At 56.2% G+C, this 15628-nt stretch overlaps 1 protein-coding gene across 1 annotated transcript; it reads left to right on the top strand.

Moving 5' to 3' along the window:
• Positions 1-4207: 4207 nt before the first annotated feature.
• CDX1 (caudal type homeobox 1) lies at positions 4208-12883 on the top strand. Its single transcript, XM_065734998.1, has 3 exons — positions 4208-4751; positions 12324-12469; positions 12588-12883. Exons 1-3 carry the CDS (start codon positions 4322-4324, stop codon positions 12792-12794), a joined length of 783 nt encoding a protein of 260 aa, XP_065591070.1. The 5' UTR covers positions 4208-4321; the 3' UTR covers positions 12795-12883.
• Positions 12884-15628: the final 2745 nt, after the last annotated feature.

Genomic DNA, 15628 nt, shown 5'->3' with positions numbered 1-15628 from the left:
TAGCAGCTCCCACCTCTGCCTCAGCCACGCTGTCCCATCAGCACTCTTGTGCTGAATGCCCATGGGGTGCACGGTAATGCATCTGCACAGATTTCCCCCACACACACACTCTGATGAGCTCAAATCATTTTTCAGGGAATCTCTTGATGGACACAACTGTAGTTTCCTGCACTGGGATATTTAGTGGTTTGTTTTGCCTTTATGATACAGTACAGTGACCCTCTGGATGGAAAGTGTCTTCTGAACCATTCGTTACTCTTCGTTCCTGTCTTTCTGCTTTGTGGATGTGCTTCAGTCTGATCCAAGTATCAAAACACTGTGAAAACGCAGCATCTCTCATGAAAGAGCTTTCATGAGAAGATGCCCTTCTGTCTCCTTTTTTTTTTCTTCCAAGAATGAAAAGCCCTTCCTGTAAAGACAGCACTGCTGAGATCTGAGGTTGGATTGTTTGCCAGGCACCATCCCCTCCCATCCTGCTGGGCCAACGCGGCACAATGGGAGCAGCTAATGATTGCCCAGCCCAGGAGATTGCTGCTTATCTCCACTTATCTCAGCACTCACTGTTCACCGATGAGCAACCGAAGTGGAAGGGTTTTCTTTGGAGACCTCTTTCACTTGGCAGAGGGCAAAGAGATCCAGGCTGGTGGTACCTGAGTTGTTGTTCAATGGAGATCTGTCTTCAGTTATCAGCATTCAATGGGGATCCACGTTCTGGTGGGGCTCAGAGTGCATGCTGGCACTTCACTGCACAGAAGAGTGCCCAAGAGATGGCTCATAAGGGCACGTGGCTCTTTATGAGGCTCTTCTCAAGGGATAAGGACATGCTGGGTGGGTCCCTACGTGTGAGGCGTGTGTTGTGCTGGGAATAGCTCAGCAGAGCCATTTCCCGACAGCATCCCCCTTCTGAGGACAGAACGAGGGAAAACCCTGATGGTGCAATCCTGCTGGGTCCTTTGAGCTGAGGATGGGCTCCAGGCAGTGCAGTGCAGTGCAGCCTGCTGTCTAGGTCACACAGATCCCCCTTCTCCTCCCTGCCAATGGATGACCCCATGAACAATATGGACACCCAATATTACCAGGAATCTGCCAGGGTCGAAGAGCGATGCTCTGGGATGCTGCAAGCACGCAGCACTGCACGTCCCCAGCCAGCAGCCGGGGCCGGTGCTGGGTTTGGGGTCACAGCAGCTCCTGGGAAAGGCCAACCCAAAGGAAGCCCCAACGCCGGAGGGAATCGCGCCTGCGAGCATGTGGGCGGAGGGGAGCGGCTCGCTGACCCCTGCCTCTTCTCCCTGCTTTGCTCACCTCTATTTTGGGCTCCTGCACCTCCGTTCGTGGCACTTGTGGGACTTAGTGGTTCCCCCGGGGCTGGGACAGCTGCAGGGGAGGCTGCCAGAGTTGCTCTGTGCGGGGGTTTGCAGACTGCAGCGCGGCCAAATAAGCAGTGTTAGTGCTAACGAGGGCTCGGGGTATGGCAGCACTGCGCTTCTGGTGGGGACAGCGGGGGGAGGAATGCTGCGGGGTGTTTGCACTGCTCAGACATCACCAGGATCTCAGCATCTTTGTGACCTCCATCACGGGTTGAGGTGGAAACCCAACAAGGGTCACATGAGCCAGGGGAGTCAGCAGTGAGTCCCCTGTGCCCACAGGTGGGAGGCAGGAAGGGAAGAAGCAGCTGATGATAGGATCATAGAATGGTTTGAGGTGGAAGGAACCTCCAAAGGCCGTCTGCTCTGACTGCCCTGCCGTGAGCAGGGACACCCACAGCTCCATCAGGTGCCCAGAGCCCCATCCTTGAGAGACACTCAGTGTCAGGCTGGCTGGGCCATAGGTGTCCCTGCTCACTGCGGGGGAGTCAGACCAGATAGACTTCAAAGGTCCCTTCCAACCCGAGCCATTCTATGATTCTACGACTGATGCAGCGGAGATGCAGTGCTGTGTTCCTACAGCCACTGCCTATCGCCTCCCCAGGCTTCAGGGACAGCGGCAGAGGATGCTGCCCCACTGCTTCCCCCCCTCGCAGCCTTTCCGCCCCCATCCCACACACTTTCCTCACCCCCATGATGAGCCCCGGCATTAAATGTGCAGCACAGAGCGCGGGAGGCAGCGGCGGGCCAGGGGGTGAATACTAATAGCGGTGCCTCCGCTCGCCCCAGACTTTCCCACACATCTGCAGCCACTTAATGTGGGAATCGTTAACCCTCTGCTGACAGCCTGAACCAGGAGGAAGGAGCCGGGTTCCCCCAGCTCCAACCACCGCTGGGACACTACGTTTCCTCTGCGGGCATCTCCCCATCATGATGAAACCACAGCGGAGATTCTGAACAAGCCAGGTACAATGCGGGGCTTGGCTTCCCTTGGGGATCACCTCCTTCCTGGAGCAGAGGCCGTACTCTGATCTGCAGAGCTCTGTCCCTGTGAGCCTGGCCCTGGGAACCTCCCTTCCTGGCCCTCCTGCTTCCAGGAGATGGCATCACTCGATCACGGATAGCAGTGCTGAGCCCTGGGGAAATCCTGGCTGCTTTTCTTCTACCCATGTCAGTTTGGTTTCCACCAGGAATCTCAGGTGGGGAGGGCTGGAAGGAGCTCCCCAGGCTGGGTGGGTGGTGGGGGTCTCTGGGGTTTGCTCTGCAGACCCTGACCTGCTCTCCCACAGGACCTCAGTGTGGGTGAAGTCCCAACAAGCTGAGCACCAAAGGGCCCCCATGCTGGGGGCAGTGGTCACAGGGTCTCTGCAGGGCCACCCTCCACTCACAGCCACAAAAACCTCTTCCCTGGCACCAAGTTTTCCAGCCACAATCCCCTCTGGAAATACATGGGCCAAAGAGGAGGGAAAGAGGGAGATTATCACCTGTGGATCTTTACGGTCCACTTGTCATCCCTTGTCCACCCTGGAGCTGGTGGCATGCTGCTAGCAGGCACCTGGCTGTGCTGCTCTGTGCTCAACCCTTCACCTGCTGCAGGAGGGTGCAGGCAGGGTGCTCATGGACCCGTGCAGCCCTGCACCCCCAGCCCAGCTATGGCAGGGACATGCCCGGAGGCAGCAGGGTCACAGATGGAAGTGCTCATCTGCCACATGCACTGAGCTCCTCAAACACAGTGGCTTTGCTGGCTTTGTTACCATTTTCCTTTTAACGCCATAAAGCTGGAAAGCAATCCCACCTTCAATCCTCTTCAGAGATTCATAGCTACATTTGCAAAAAACTCTGGAAGTCTGCTGTTTTATCCTCTTCTCTCCATTGCATCCTAAATCCTCTTTTTCTTCCTTTCCCTTCCCTTCTTCCCTTCCCTTCCCTTCCCTTCCCTTCCCTTCCCTTCCCTTCCCTTCCCTTCCCTTCCCTTCCCTTCCCTTCCCTTCCCTTCCCTTCCCTTCCCTTCCCTTCCCTTCCCTTCCCTTCCCTTCCCTTCCCTTCCCTTCCCTTCCCTTCCCTTCCCTTCCCTTCCCTTCCCTTCCCTTCCCTTCCCTTCCCTTCCCTTCCCTTCCCAACACTGTGACCATGAGGAGGTGACCAGTGATGTGCTGCAATGGCACAGAAGTGACCTCAATCCCTCATCCCCTTTGGAGCAGAGGTGCATCTGGCCTGGCTGGTGATGAGTGGGTGGTCTCTGCTTGGGGACAGAGTTCTGTTTTTGGGGCATGCATCCATAGAATCATAGAACATCCCAATGGAAGAGACCCCCAAGGATCATCGTGCGCGTCTCGGTCCATCCTGCTCTCTGGGGCTGGGCTGAACTTGGCTATGAGGCTTGAGGGATGGGTTTACCCCCAGGTGCTATAAATGGAGGGGGACCCAGAACCACCCCTTCTCACTGTTTCCAAAGCAGGCAGATGCAGTGGAAAGCATTGCTGGGTTTGGTGTCCCCATCAGGGGTGATGGGGCAGTTGCTTTGGGCAGTTCATGGGTGATTGGATCCTTCAGCCAGGATTTGATGTGAGGGCTCAGCCCAAGCTTGCCCTTCTCCTGGAGCACGAATGGCTTTAGGGACAGGGTGACCTCCTTCGGGGCATCCTCAAGCACAAAGGCAGCAGTGCAAAGGGCCCGTGGTGACTACGGAGGGAACGCGGGGTGGTGGGAGGTTCGGATTGCCCCGCACCGCCGGGGTTCCTGCACTTTGAAATGCAAGCCTGCCTTTCAATGCAAATGCTGCGAGAGGTTGGGCCCAATAAAAGCCTGTGGGCAGGGAGGTGCCTGGCCCCGGGACACAGCTCCCCAAGGCACCCAGGTGAGTGCAGCGAAGGAGGGGCGGCCGCTGCGTGACACCCGTCCGCTTCGGCACAGAGCGGCGCATCGGCACAGCATGAGCGAGGAGCCAGGTGGAGAAGATGTATGTAGGCTATCTTTTGGATAAGGACACCAACATGTATCCCAGTCCCGTCCGGCATCCCAGCCTCAACCTCAACCCCCAGAACTACGTGCCGGGGCCGCCGCAGTACTCGGACTTCGCCAGCTACCACCATGTGCCGGGGATTAACAACGACCCGCACCACGGGCAGCCGGCGGCCGCCTGGGGCTCACCCTACACCCCTGCCAAGGAGGACTGGCACTCCTATGGCACCGCCGCCGCCTCCGCCACCACCAACCCGGGGCAGTTCGGATTTAGCCCCCCGGATTTTAACCCCATGCAGCCCCATGCGGGCTCAGGACTCCTGCCTCCAGCCATCAGCAGCTCGGTCCCACAGCTGTCCCCTAACGCACAGAGGCGCACCCCATACGAGTGGATGAGGCGCAGTATTCCCAGCACCAGCAGCAGCGGTAAGGAAACCCCCCAGCTCTACACTTGGGCTCTTTCCTCCCCATGGGAGCCCTCAGCTTGGAGTCCTGCAAGGCCGGATCCTGCTCTGGATCCAATGGGGACAGCTGTGGGGCCAGCAAGGTGGCACGGACCAAGGATGGGCGTGGAGAACATTGGTGTGCGGGTGACCCCGTTCTGCTAGCTGTCAGAATGAGAGCTCTGCTCTGCATATGGGAAGTCCTTCTCATGGCCAGTCCAGGGTAGTGCAGGCTCATCATCATGGTGGTTGGGTGCTCCTTCTGGAGCTGTGCTGTGTGTGTGCAGGGTGCTGCAAGCAGTGCGTGTGCACATCACTCACTGCACAGTCAGTGAGTGCTGCACGCTCGGGGTGCGTGCAAGGTGCAGTGTGTCGGGGGCAGTGCCACGTGCAGGGTGTGTGTGGTTGCTCTGGGTGTTGCATGGCATCCAGCATATGCACAGCTCCTGTGCCTGGCACTGGGCAGCCATACTGTCCCCGTGTCTTGTCCCCTGCCCCCTGTCCCCGTGCTCTATCTCCTGTCCCCATGCTCTGTTCCCTGTCCCTGTGCCCTATCCCCTGTCCTCTGTCCCTGTATCCTGTCCCCTGACCCCGGGGTCTTGTCCCTTCTGAACTTCTGACCCTGGTGGGGGTTGGGGGGGGGGGGGTGGAAGTGTCTGTGCCCCACAGCCCTCCGCCCGTGGCCACCCCACTGCCCACTTCAAAGGCAGTGGTCAGTCCCCCTCGGGGCCAACCCAAATTGACACGGGCTTCCCTTTGTCATGGAGATGCGCCGGCTCCTTTGGCGTTGAGGTGAGGTGCGGGGAGGGCTTCTGTCCTGCCCTCTCGTGCCCTTTCATGTTCCTCTCCGGGGTTCCCAGCCCCACCGCCGTCCTCTCCCCATTGTGCAGGGCTCCCTGTTTGAAAATGGTGTAAAATGCCTCATTTGTTGGCTTGCTTCGGCTTTCCTGCCATCACTGCATTGGTTGTCCCCATGCATGGCACTGGGATGTGATAGCCAAGGGTCACACAAGAGGCTGTGTGGTGCGGGGGGGTCTGGGCACGGTGCTGCACAGCATTGCCCATGTCCTCATTGTCCGAACCCTTGCTCCTCTGCCCCATCCCCTGGACTCATGCTCTGGAAATGGAGTGGGAATTGCTGTGAGGCTGCGCTGGATGTTGGGGTTGGGGTCATCCAGGTGGGAGCAGGGCATCCCAGGATGTGGAAAGCAGTGAGCTCTGCTCTGTGAGGAGGAAGGAGAGGCAGGATGGCATTTTCTGGCCCATTTTCAGTGCTGAATGTTACTCTTCAGGGATATTGCTCCCTTCCTCATACACACTGAATGGAAGCTCACAGCTTCTGCAGGATTTGTTGGTTCAAACGTCTCAGTTTCTTCTGGGAGAGGTGAGGGGGGAAGATGAAAGAGAGGAGGAAGGCACGAGGACACCTCTGGATGAAGGGAGTGAGATACAGCAAAGGCCGGAAGGTTCTCCTGATTGAATCACACAGCAACGGGGTGATTGAATTCTGGAAAAATCAGCCGTTGTGCAGTTTGTATCTCTTAGATTAAAAGCACACAAAGGGACAAATGAGCCAGCTGTTGTCCCCTGCACGTGGAGGCAGAGAGGGCTGGGAGGAGCAAAACCTCCTCGGTTATGTGGGACAGCTCTGCAAACCCCCCCAGCCCCGGGGGTTTCTGCCCACAGGACTGTGCAGCTGAATGCAAACCCACAGTGCCTGCCCAGGCTGCCTTTACATCAACCAAGAGGTGGGTTTGACATAGATAAGGGCGAAATGTTTTATTGGAATCAATAAACTGTGCATTAATCAGCCTGGATGGGTTATACCCCTCTCCACGCTGTGGGAATAGGAAATGAATACACGGGCTGTAAATACAGAGAGCTTCATTGCGAGCGCTGTAAATCATCAGAGGGCTGTAAATTAAGGTTCCCTCTGTCTTCCCTTGTATAAACAGCCATCGGCTGCGGTGTGAAGGTGCTCAGAAGGAGCCGTGCTGTGCTCGGAGGCAGAGTTACACAGGGACGGAGCGTGCTGGGGGGTTCTGCTGGCATGATGCAGAGCTGGGAGAAATCGATGAGAAATCTCCCGGTGACTCAGTGCAGAGTCAGACCTCGTGGGGAGATGAGCTGATGTACCTGCTGCTAAGAACGAGCATGCCTCACCCTGCAGGGCCAGCCACGGCACAGGGCAAAGCTCAGCCCAGGAAAAGGATGCTAAGTGCCCCAAATTGGGGAACAGAAGGAACGAGATGTCCCCGTGCCTCTTTTCTTCCCAAACATCAGCCCTTTTTCTGTCCATGAAATCTTCACGAGTGCAGTGTCAAACCCTCACGCTTCTTCCTTCTTCGTAATTATTTGCAAACTTCCTTGTGAATGGCACCCCTGCTCTATAAAAAGCTCAGGGAGGCTCTGGAAACGGCAGCGTGATGAACTTCGAAGTTCACTCCCCTGCTCGTTAGCTATGTAAATGCTGTGTACAGCCTCCAGGTCACTAATGGACCCTGCTGCAGAGCTCTGTATGGCAAGGGAAAGTGTGGCCTGACATCCCTGGGGAGGTGAATGTGCATAGGGCAGTGCTGGGTGAGCAGCTGTGGGGTGAGCATCCTGGGGTGTGGATGCCTCAAGCACGGGCAGAAGGCAATGCAGTGAGTGAGCAGCTCTCTGCTCTGTCTCAGCTCTGTTTTCACTGTTTCTGGCTCAATTTTCCAGCTCTGCTTGTTCAACCCTTGGAGGAAACATGAAATCCCCATTAATGAAGCACATCACTCCAGGAGAGCTTCAAGATGGGTGATGGGGGTGGCTGGGGGACCTGGTCCTGTTTTTGGGACACAACTGCTCCCAAGAAACCCTCTGCTCCCCTGGGTCACCCAGAGTGCTGCATGCCACCAGGGGCCTTATTGGTCCCCTCCCCTTGAATTATTAACCCACAGCCTGCTCCTGGCCTCTGCTGGGGTTTGCTGAGCGCTTATCCTGCTGGCCAAGGTACAGGTGGTTCAAACTTTCTTAGAATTGACTTTCTTTGAACAAAAAAGGGCTTCCCTGGAGGTACGTACGTGATGGGCTTGGCTGGCTAATACCCCGGGATTAGCTGAGGGACACTTAATGCCAATGGCCGGTGTTTCCTGCAGGAGACCCCTCAAGGACACCCACCTCGGTGCTGTTAGCTTTGTGATTCTCCTGGATAAGGGGATGGATCCTTCCCCTGCACGGAGCCCCATGGGGCTGTGAAGGGGCAGAGAGTCCCAGTGCCCACCTGGGACCCCCGCTGTGCCACTCTCTTAATCTGGAGCGGGGTGTCAGCTCTGTGCCCTGGCTCTGGCTGTGGATCCACACCACGCAGGCAGTGCTCTGTGCTTGCAGCCTGCATGTCCCTGCATTGTGCTCTTTGACCCAGCGCTGGAGCCCGGCTGGCGGCACTTGGCGAGGTGCTCATAAAACCAAGGAGCAGCCCCAGGAATGCACTGGTTGCCAAAATAAAGGCTTGAATCACTGCTCTGCTGGGAAACACACGTCTCAACACCCAGCCTGGGGCTGCTGCTCCTTGGCCGGGGAGTGGGACTGAGATGGAGAAGCTGGACAGGGCCAGATTGTGCTCCCTGGCCCTGGTCTGCAGTCTGTGGGCCCAGCTCTTCCCTGCCTGCTCTGTTTCTTCCCAATCACTGCAGCCCTAGGTGCTGGTGTCCTGGTCCATGCTTTTTGGATTTGCCCTCCAGCATGTGGGCCCTGCTCTTACCAATAGCAGAGCCACGGGGCTTCAGAAGACTATAAAAGCACTGGAATCTGTGGTGTGGTTTTGTAACTGAAACATTCCCAGTGTGTGACATATCAAAGCCAAAGGAGGTTTTATTGCCTGTGGGGTGGCACTGCTGCTTCCTCTGAGATCTTTGGCACCAGGAAAGTCTCCCTGGCTTGGTTTGGTGTTGGCTGACAGCCCTGCAAGGAGCTGCCCTGGGGGCTGCAGGGCTGCCTGGGGGTGGTGGGCACGGTGAGCCCTTCCTGTAACCCAGCATCTCAGCAATGCCTATTTGTGCCACCTGGAGCAGGAGCCAGGGCAGCCTGGACAGGGCCACGGGGTGAGGGCTCAGCCAGCATCCCCTCCTTCCACAGTGCAAACAGAGAGGGGTTGGGGTAGGTCCTCTCACACGGTTTTGGAAACCCAGCAGTTGCCTAAATCCAAGGGAATACCTCTTGGCAGAAATCTCATGGAGGTGGGATGTCCTCTGGTTGACAACAGTAAGGGGGTCCATGTGGCCGCAGCCCTTCGTGCCGCGTTGATTGCCCCATCCATCACACCACGCTTCCTGAAGTGGATGGGAAAGAGCTGAAAATATTGCATGGGAAGGGGAAGTGAAAACAGTTCCCAGCAGAAAGGGGGAGTGGTGGGGCTTAGCCCCCAGCGAAGGAGTGAGCATATTGGAGATGGATCCCGGGGGGTCAGAGGGTGTGTAGGGGGCTCAGGCTTTGGGTTGCTATTTCCAGAAGGTTTGGGAACAGTAACTTGTTCTGGGTTGTCTGAGCTGAGCATCAGCACGGTGTGGCTGTGGTCCCCTCTGCTCAGCAGAGGGAGCATCAACCTCTCTGTGCAGGCACAGCTGGAGCACATCTGGCTGCCAGATGATGGTGACCCAGCTAGGAGGGTGCTGGGAGCAGACCCCAGTCCTCCTTGTAGGGTCTGCACCGTGCAGCATCAGTCTGCTGGCTGCCCTCCTCTTTTCAGTGGGAACTGTGGGACAGTGGAGTGGGAGTTGGGGTGCCCATGGCTCTGACCCTGAGGCTCCACTCTGATTTGGTATTATTCCCTACCCATAGCAATGCCCAGACTACACTGGGATAGAAGGAAAGATTTCACTGAGGCTTCCCCTAGGAAGAAATGGCAAACAGGACTCTCATCCACAATGTATTTCATGAACTGCTCCCAGGCAGCTCGGGGCAGCCCAATCTTTCCGTGCCGGTCATGCGAAGAGCTGCTGGGCAGTGGGGCGTGCAGAGCCTCAGCTCCATCCCCACCAACACCTCCTGTGCTAAGTGCCCTGCACGGTGCCTGGCGCCCAGTCTGCCACGTGCCCGTGCCCCCAGACCTGGGTACCTCTGCAGCTGGCAGCGGTGTGGCTCTCATCTCCCCAGCTCTGCAGCCCCACTTGCTGTGCTCCGACCTGATCGGAGCCCTGATGGCTGCGGTGCTGCTCAGATTGGAGCCAGGGCTTGCAGCTGCTGTAATTTTGAGCTGCTTTGACCTGTGAAATGGAGACCTTTGGGGAACAGCATAGGATTATGCTCTTGCCTGGTTTGGTCCTAGTGTTTGCTAGAGCTGCCCTGTACCAGCCTCAAAATATCCCAACACTCCACTGCCCATCTCTTAAGGGATTTGTGTCTTCTTGAAAGCCATCTTTAAGGCAGGCTAGGGCTGGTGAATTACACCCTAAGTCTCCTCATCCCGTGGTGCCTTCCTGTGCCTGCTTATGACAGTAACTCTTTGGGTGCAGAGCTGGAGACAGAGAGCACAGAGCTGGAGTTGAGTTTGCCTTTCTCTGCCTCTGTTCTGGAGGGAGGGAAGAAATACTGCTGTGTCACTCAGGCTGCGTGACCCCAGCCTGGACATCCCAGAGATGCTGCAGTGCTGTGGTCAAGGGCAGGGAATTCCTGCCTCCTTATCCCTGTCCCCATTCCCATCCCTATCCCCAGGGCTGCCATGTGGAGCAGATCAGGGTGGGGGGGTCTCCCCTAACGTGTTTGCAAGTGCGTGTGCGTGCACACTCAGGAGTGTGTCCTTTGGGGCCTGTGCAGCACATTGAAGCTATTCCCTTATCTAATCATGGCTCAGGTGAGTGCTATTAGGGTTATACATTAACAGTGGTAACGATGCCCTCTCCCCAAGCTTTGGGCCCTGCCTTGATCCCAACACTGGAATCCTTCCTTCTGGCCCCATGGATGGCTCAGTTTGGCTGCTCGAGCTGTTCCTTTTGTTTTCTGGGGACAAGAAGGAAAGAGTTTGAATGTGAGTTGGGGCTGGATGGTGCTGGCAGCAGGAGGACCCCCTGTCCCATCCATGCTCCCACCCATGGCCCCTCCAACAGCCATGGGCCATGCCAGGAACCTAGCACAGCCCCATCCCCATATTGCCCCATCCCACTGCTCCTCAAGATCCCTGCAGGCACTGGGGTCTTCCCCTCAGGTATGAGGGGTCTCCTTGAGGAGCCATGACGGCTCATCCCAAATATCCTCTTTCCTTTCCCAGAGCCATAAAAGGGCCACCAAGGGTGAGTTAAGTGTAACCCAGCATTGATATTCAAGGTGGCCGCATTATTCATTGTCAACAGCATTTCTTGCAAGTCCCTTTCTTCTCCTTGTGAATCGCCCACAATACATTCCTGAATTCAGCAAACATGGCAGAAAACTGCAATTAGTCAAGGCGAGGAAATCTCCTTCTCTGGGTTGGTGGCGAGCAGGGCCTTTGCTCCCTGATATTTGCAATGAGCACCCAGGGCTGAGCCAGAGATCACTGAGGATGAGCAGCAAGGAGAGAACAACAAAGCACAGGCAGTGATGGATCTATTTACGGCTGCAGCAGGAAATAATAATTCCTGCTAACATTCCTGGCAGATGCGGTATCCACAAACCGCCTTGTCTCATTGCTCTTTAATTCTTTTTAATGTTAGCTGTCAGTTCCAGCGCGTTCCAGCTGTTTCTTCCTTCACCACACAGTGGCATTTAAATAGTAGTATCGCAAATAAGATCACTTTTTAGTCATTATCTCTTCAGAAACTATTGCTTTCAAATGAAAAAAAAAAAAGAATAAAAAGAATTCATATTTGAAAGAAGATAATCTGGAGCCCTGGTACTGGGGGATGCAGTTTCTATCCCTGTCTGTGCAGCCCTGCCTTATCCCACCTCCTCAAGTCATGGGAATATGCACTGCTCTGGGGGCATGGTCAGGGCTGGGCCGCTGCTGTTTGGTGCTGTTGTCCAGTGTGTTCTCTAATAGGAAGCAGTGTTTGTGGGGCCATGTTTTGGCTAAGTTCTTGCACGGGTGAAATGGAGGCACAGTGGAGCTCCGCTTATACCTAGGGAGACCCAAGAACAGGTTTGGGTCTTCCCTCTTTTCCTGCCCTGATCCGTGTGCCTTCATTTGATGGCACTGTGGGTTTGGCTCCGTGGCATAGAACTGGGCTTCCTGCAGCCCTCTGTGCTGGACTTGTGCAGGCAGCGTGCCCTCTGCATGGGCTGCAGCTCTGCTGTTCTTGAGGTGATGATCATAGGGCATGGGATGTGGAGCCCACCGTCTGGGATGTAATGGAATGCCCCCTTCCCTTCCTACCACAAACTGCTCCTATCCCCCAGTGCTTTCCAGCATGGAGAAGAACCCTGGTGTGACTCAGGGTGGTCACACCAGGGTTGTTTGTTTGTCACCAAACCCCACAGGAGCCAAGGATTCCTATCCTCCAGTCCCATGTTCCTCCAGAGCAGTCTGTTTGCTTATGCAGATCCTCCATGCCATCAGGGATGCTCCTGTCCCCTAGCCCCTGTCATCTCACTCTCACTTTGCTCTCTCTGCCAGGCAAGACGAGGACAAAGGACAAGTACCGGGTGGTGTACACGGACCACCAGCGCCTGGAGCTGGAGAAGGAATTCCACTACAGCCGCTACATCACCATCCGCCGTAAGGCTGAGCTGGCTGCTGCCCTGGGGCTCACTGAACGGCAGGTGAGTGCTGGAGATGGGACTGAGAGAGAGCAATGCCATTCACATTCCACGGTGCCCCTGAGGTGCTCTTCCTTGTCCACATCCCATTCTCTGCATGGCGATCTGTGTCTTTCCACAGGTGAAAATCTGGTTTCAGAACCGGAGGGCGAAGGAGAGGAAGGTGAATAAAAAGAAGCTGCAGCAGCAGAGCCAGCCCACCAGCACCACCACGCCAACCCCCCCAGCCGTGGGCACACCAGGGCCCATGGGGACCCTCTGTGGTGGCAGTGCCCCAAGCCTTGTCTCCTCGTCTCCGCTCACCATCAAGGAGGAGTTCATGCCTTAACCCCCTCCGCCATCCACAGACACTGAGAGATAAGCACTACGTGGCAGAGCTGGTCGCTGAGTGCCCAAAGATACCACGTCCCCCTGAGACGAGGTGCTTCTGTCACCTTTCCAAGGGGCTGATGAGCTCTGTCCTACACAAAACCCATACGTTAGGTAGTGCTGTTCTTGTAGGAAACACGCGCTGGTCTCTGGTGTTGGCAGCCCCAAACCAGTGGGATGGGTCTTTAGGTGGTGGTGGAGGATCCTTTCTGTGGCACATCAGATGGAGCTGGTGGGATGCTTCCTGCACCGTCTTCCTGGTGATCCAGCTGCCTGCTGCTTTGGGGCAGTGAGGCTGAACTAGGGAAAAGACTTGGCTGGGCTCAAGGCAGAACAAATCTCAGCTGAGACTGTCTGCAGGGTTTGCCACGCCTGGAGTGAGATGGGCAGCGGGAGCTGGGTAGAACCCTCAGCAGTGGGGCTGGAGGGGGAATGGGGGCTCCTTAAACTGGGACAGTGAGCATCCCCTATATCCCCCAGCCATCATGTCTGCATCCCCAGCTCCATCTCTGCAACCAAAAAGGGACATCATGAGACCTGCAGACCTCTGTCTCCCAGAGGGAATGCCCTGTGGAGGACTGAGACCACCTTCCAGCATGGAGGAACAAGAACAAGGTTTGCAATTAGGACGTTGGACAGCTCCAGGTTGCCCCGAGGGGCCACTCGCCTGCCCATAGCATCGCAGAAATGGGGGGATGGGACGTGTCCTGGCACAAGGTGATGGATAGCTGGCTTCCAAAGAAAGAGAGGGGTGGGTTTGTGCTGTTTTCTCCAAAACTCTCTGGGTTTTGCCCATTTTGTACACCTCCATGGGCTGCACCATTGGTAACCAATGGCCTTTTTTTCCTGCTGGAAATCCACAGTTAAAATGCCTCTTAATCCTGCTGACTCCTGGGATCTCTACTAACACAGCTACCTTACAGCCTAGTTTTGAGTGCCCCAGAGGGCATGCTGGGACACGGGAGGGTTTGAGGTTCCTGCTTGGGGCTGTGGCTTCCCAAGACCAAGGTGAGGGTGCAGTGGCTCTGATGGTCCTTTCCTAGCACCATCACTCTGAGCCTGAGCAGGAACAAGAAGTGGAGATGTCCCCATTGCCTGCAGAGCCCCTTTTGCCCAGTCCCAGCCCATCCTGGCTCAAAACTCACAGTGTTTGGGGCTTGGTGCTGCACAGATCCTTGTTTCCCACTGCACCTACAGCCTCTTAATAGGGTCTGTGTACCCCACCATGGGGACTGGTGACCAGGGGCTAACACTGCTCCTTTGCAGCAAGAGCAGACACTGGTGTTGGGTCAGGGCTTGCGTACAGAAGGCAGAACATTTTATTTTCTAGGCTTTGGTAAAAATAAAAGTGAGCAGGAGCCCTGTGAGCTCTGGGTCTATTGCTATCTCTCCCTCATGTGCCCACATCGATGTCCCCAAGTGTGATCAGACCAGTTCCATCAGGAGGGCATGGACAGACATCTGTACATGGCAGCCTGGCCCCACAGCCTGGTTGGAGCGTGCTGTGTGCCCCTCTCATGAGGGCAGCATGGCTGCAGTGGGGTACAGTGGGGATGGCCTTTGGGTACAGTGGGGATGGCCAAGGGATGGATGGTTTCCCAGGGACAACCAGGGAAAGGGTGAGGCTGGGCTTTGCTGGTGCTGGAGGCCAAAGAACAAGGCCAGCTGCCCACCGACGTGGCTGCCGCCGATTGGCGCCTGCTGGCCTCTAATCTCATTTTATGGCTGTTGATGGGCTGAATATCCTCCTTGTCCAAGAAGAGCAAACAGAGAATGAGGATGTGAGATAGGGCTTGGGACAGCTGGCATCAGTGCCTAGCTGTGATGGAGCGGGCACAGGTGGGTCCCACTGCTCGTGCTGTCCTCTCCCTCATCTTGTCATTGCCTATCTCCACCCCAGCAGCATCAGATATGGGGCAGCCCTCAAATCCCTGTCCAAAACAGCTCCTCCATCCCCAAACACATGAGGATATGCAGGTGGGGCTGGTTGAAGCAAGGCGAAGTCCTCTTGTGTGGAGGTGATGGAGGAGCAGAGGAGGGTTGGGGCAGATAGAGGGGCAGAGCAATGGGTTTTTTCCTGACCTTACATGGCCCAGTGCTGTGCCCTGCTGAGCGTGATATATGGCACAGAGGGGCATCAGTGGCTAAAACAGAACAGGGAGGCAATGGGAATGGAGCTGGTGCCGTAAGAGGAAAAGTGCTCGGATGGATGGGTCTCCTGTCCAAAGAGCAGTGTGTCAGTGGGCACTCAGGTGTCTGCAGAAAGCTGAGGGCCGCACAGAGGGAAGATGCTCTGCCACCGCCCTGGAGAAGCTCCCATTGACAGCATGAAATTCCAACCGATACCCTAATCAGGCGCCTGCTTGTTTGCACAGTGGGGTAAAAGTCCAGCAAGCTGTGGGCTGTGCCCTTGGGTTGCTGCTGCCTGTGTGTGCACAGGGAGCAGGCGCTGGCGGGAAGAGGCTATAAATGCACCCACACACCCAGCACCCCTTCCCCCAACACACACACACCCCTCGGCCCCCCTGACAAAATGCATCTGCTGCGTCCCCGCTCCCATGTCCTCCCCTGACTCTCTGCCATCTTTCTGGCAGCTCCGTGTCCCCGCTGGCTTTGGCACCCACACCTCCTGGCTGTGCCATACCCATGTTTTCACCCATGGTGGGTGACAGTCACTCATTTTTAGCACCTATGGCATCTGCCCGTGGAGTTGCACAGCCCCATATTGCACCATGGCCGTATGGGGATGCTGGGTGGCATGGACAGGGGACCCTGAGGGCTGTCTCCTTCAAC

Source organism: Cyrtonyx montezumae, unplaced genomic scaffold (genome assembly GCF_038088225.1).
Source record: "Cyrtonyx montezumae isolate F1298 unplaced genomic scaffold, pur_monq_1.0 scaffold_18, whole genome shotgun sequence".
NCBI classification, from domain to species: Eukaryota; Metazoa; Chordata; class Aves; order Galliformes; family Odontophoridae; genus Cyrtonyx; species Cyrtonyx montezumae.
This window is presented reverse-complemented; position numbering and strand designations above follow the sequence as displayed.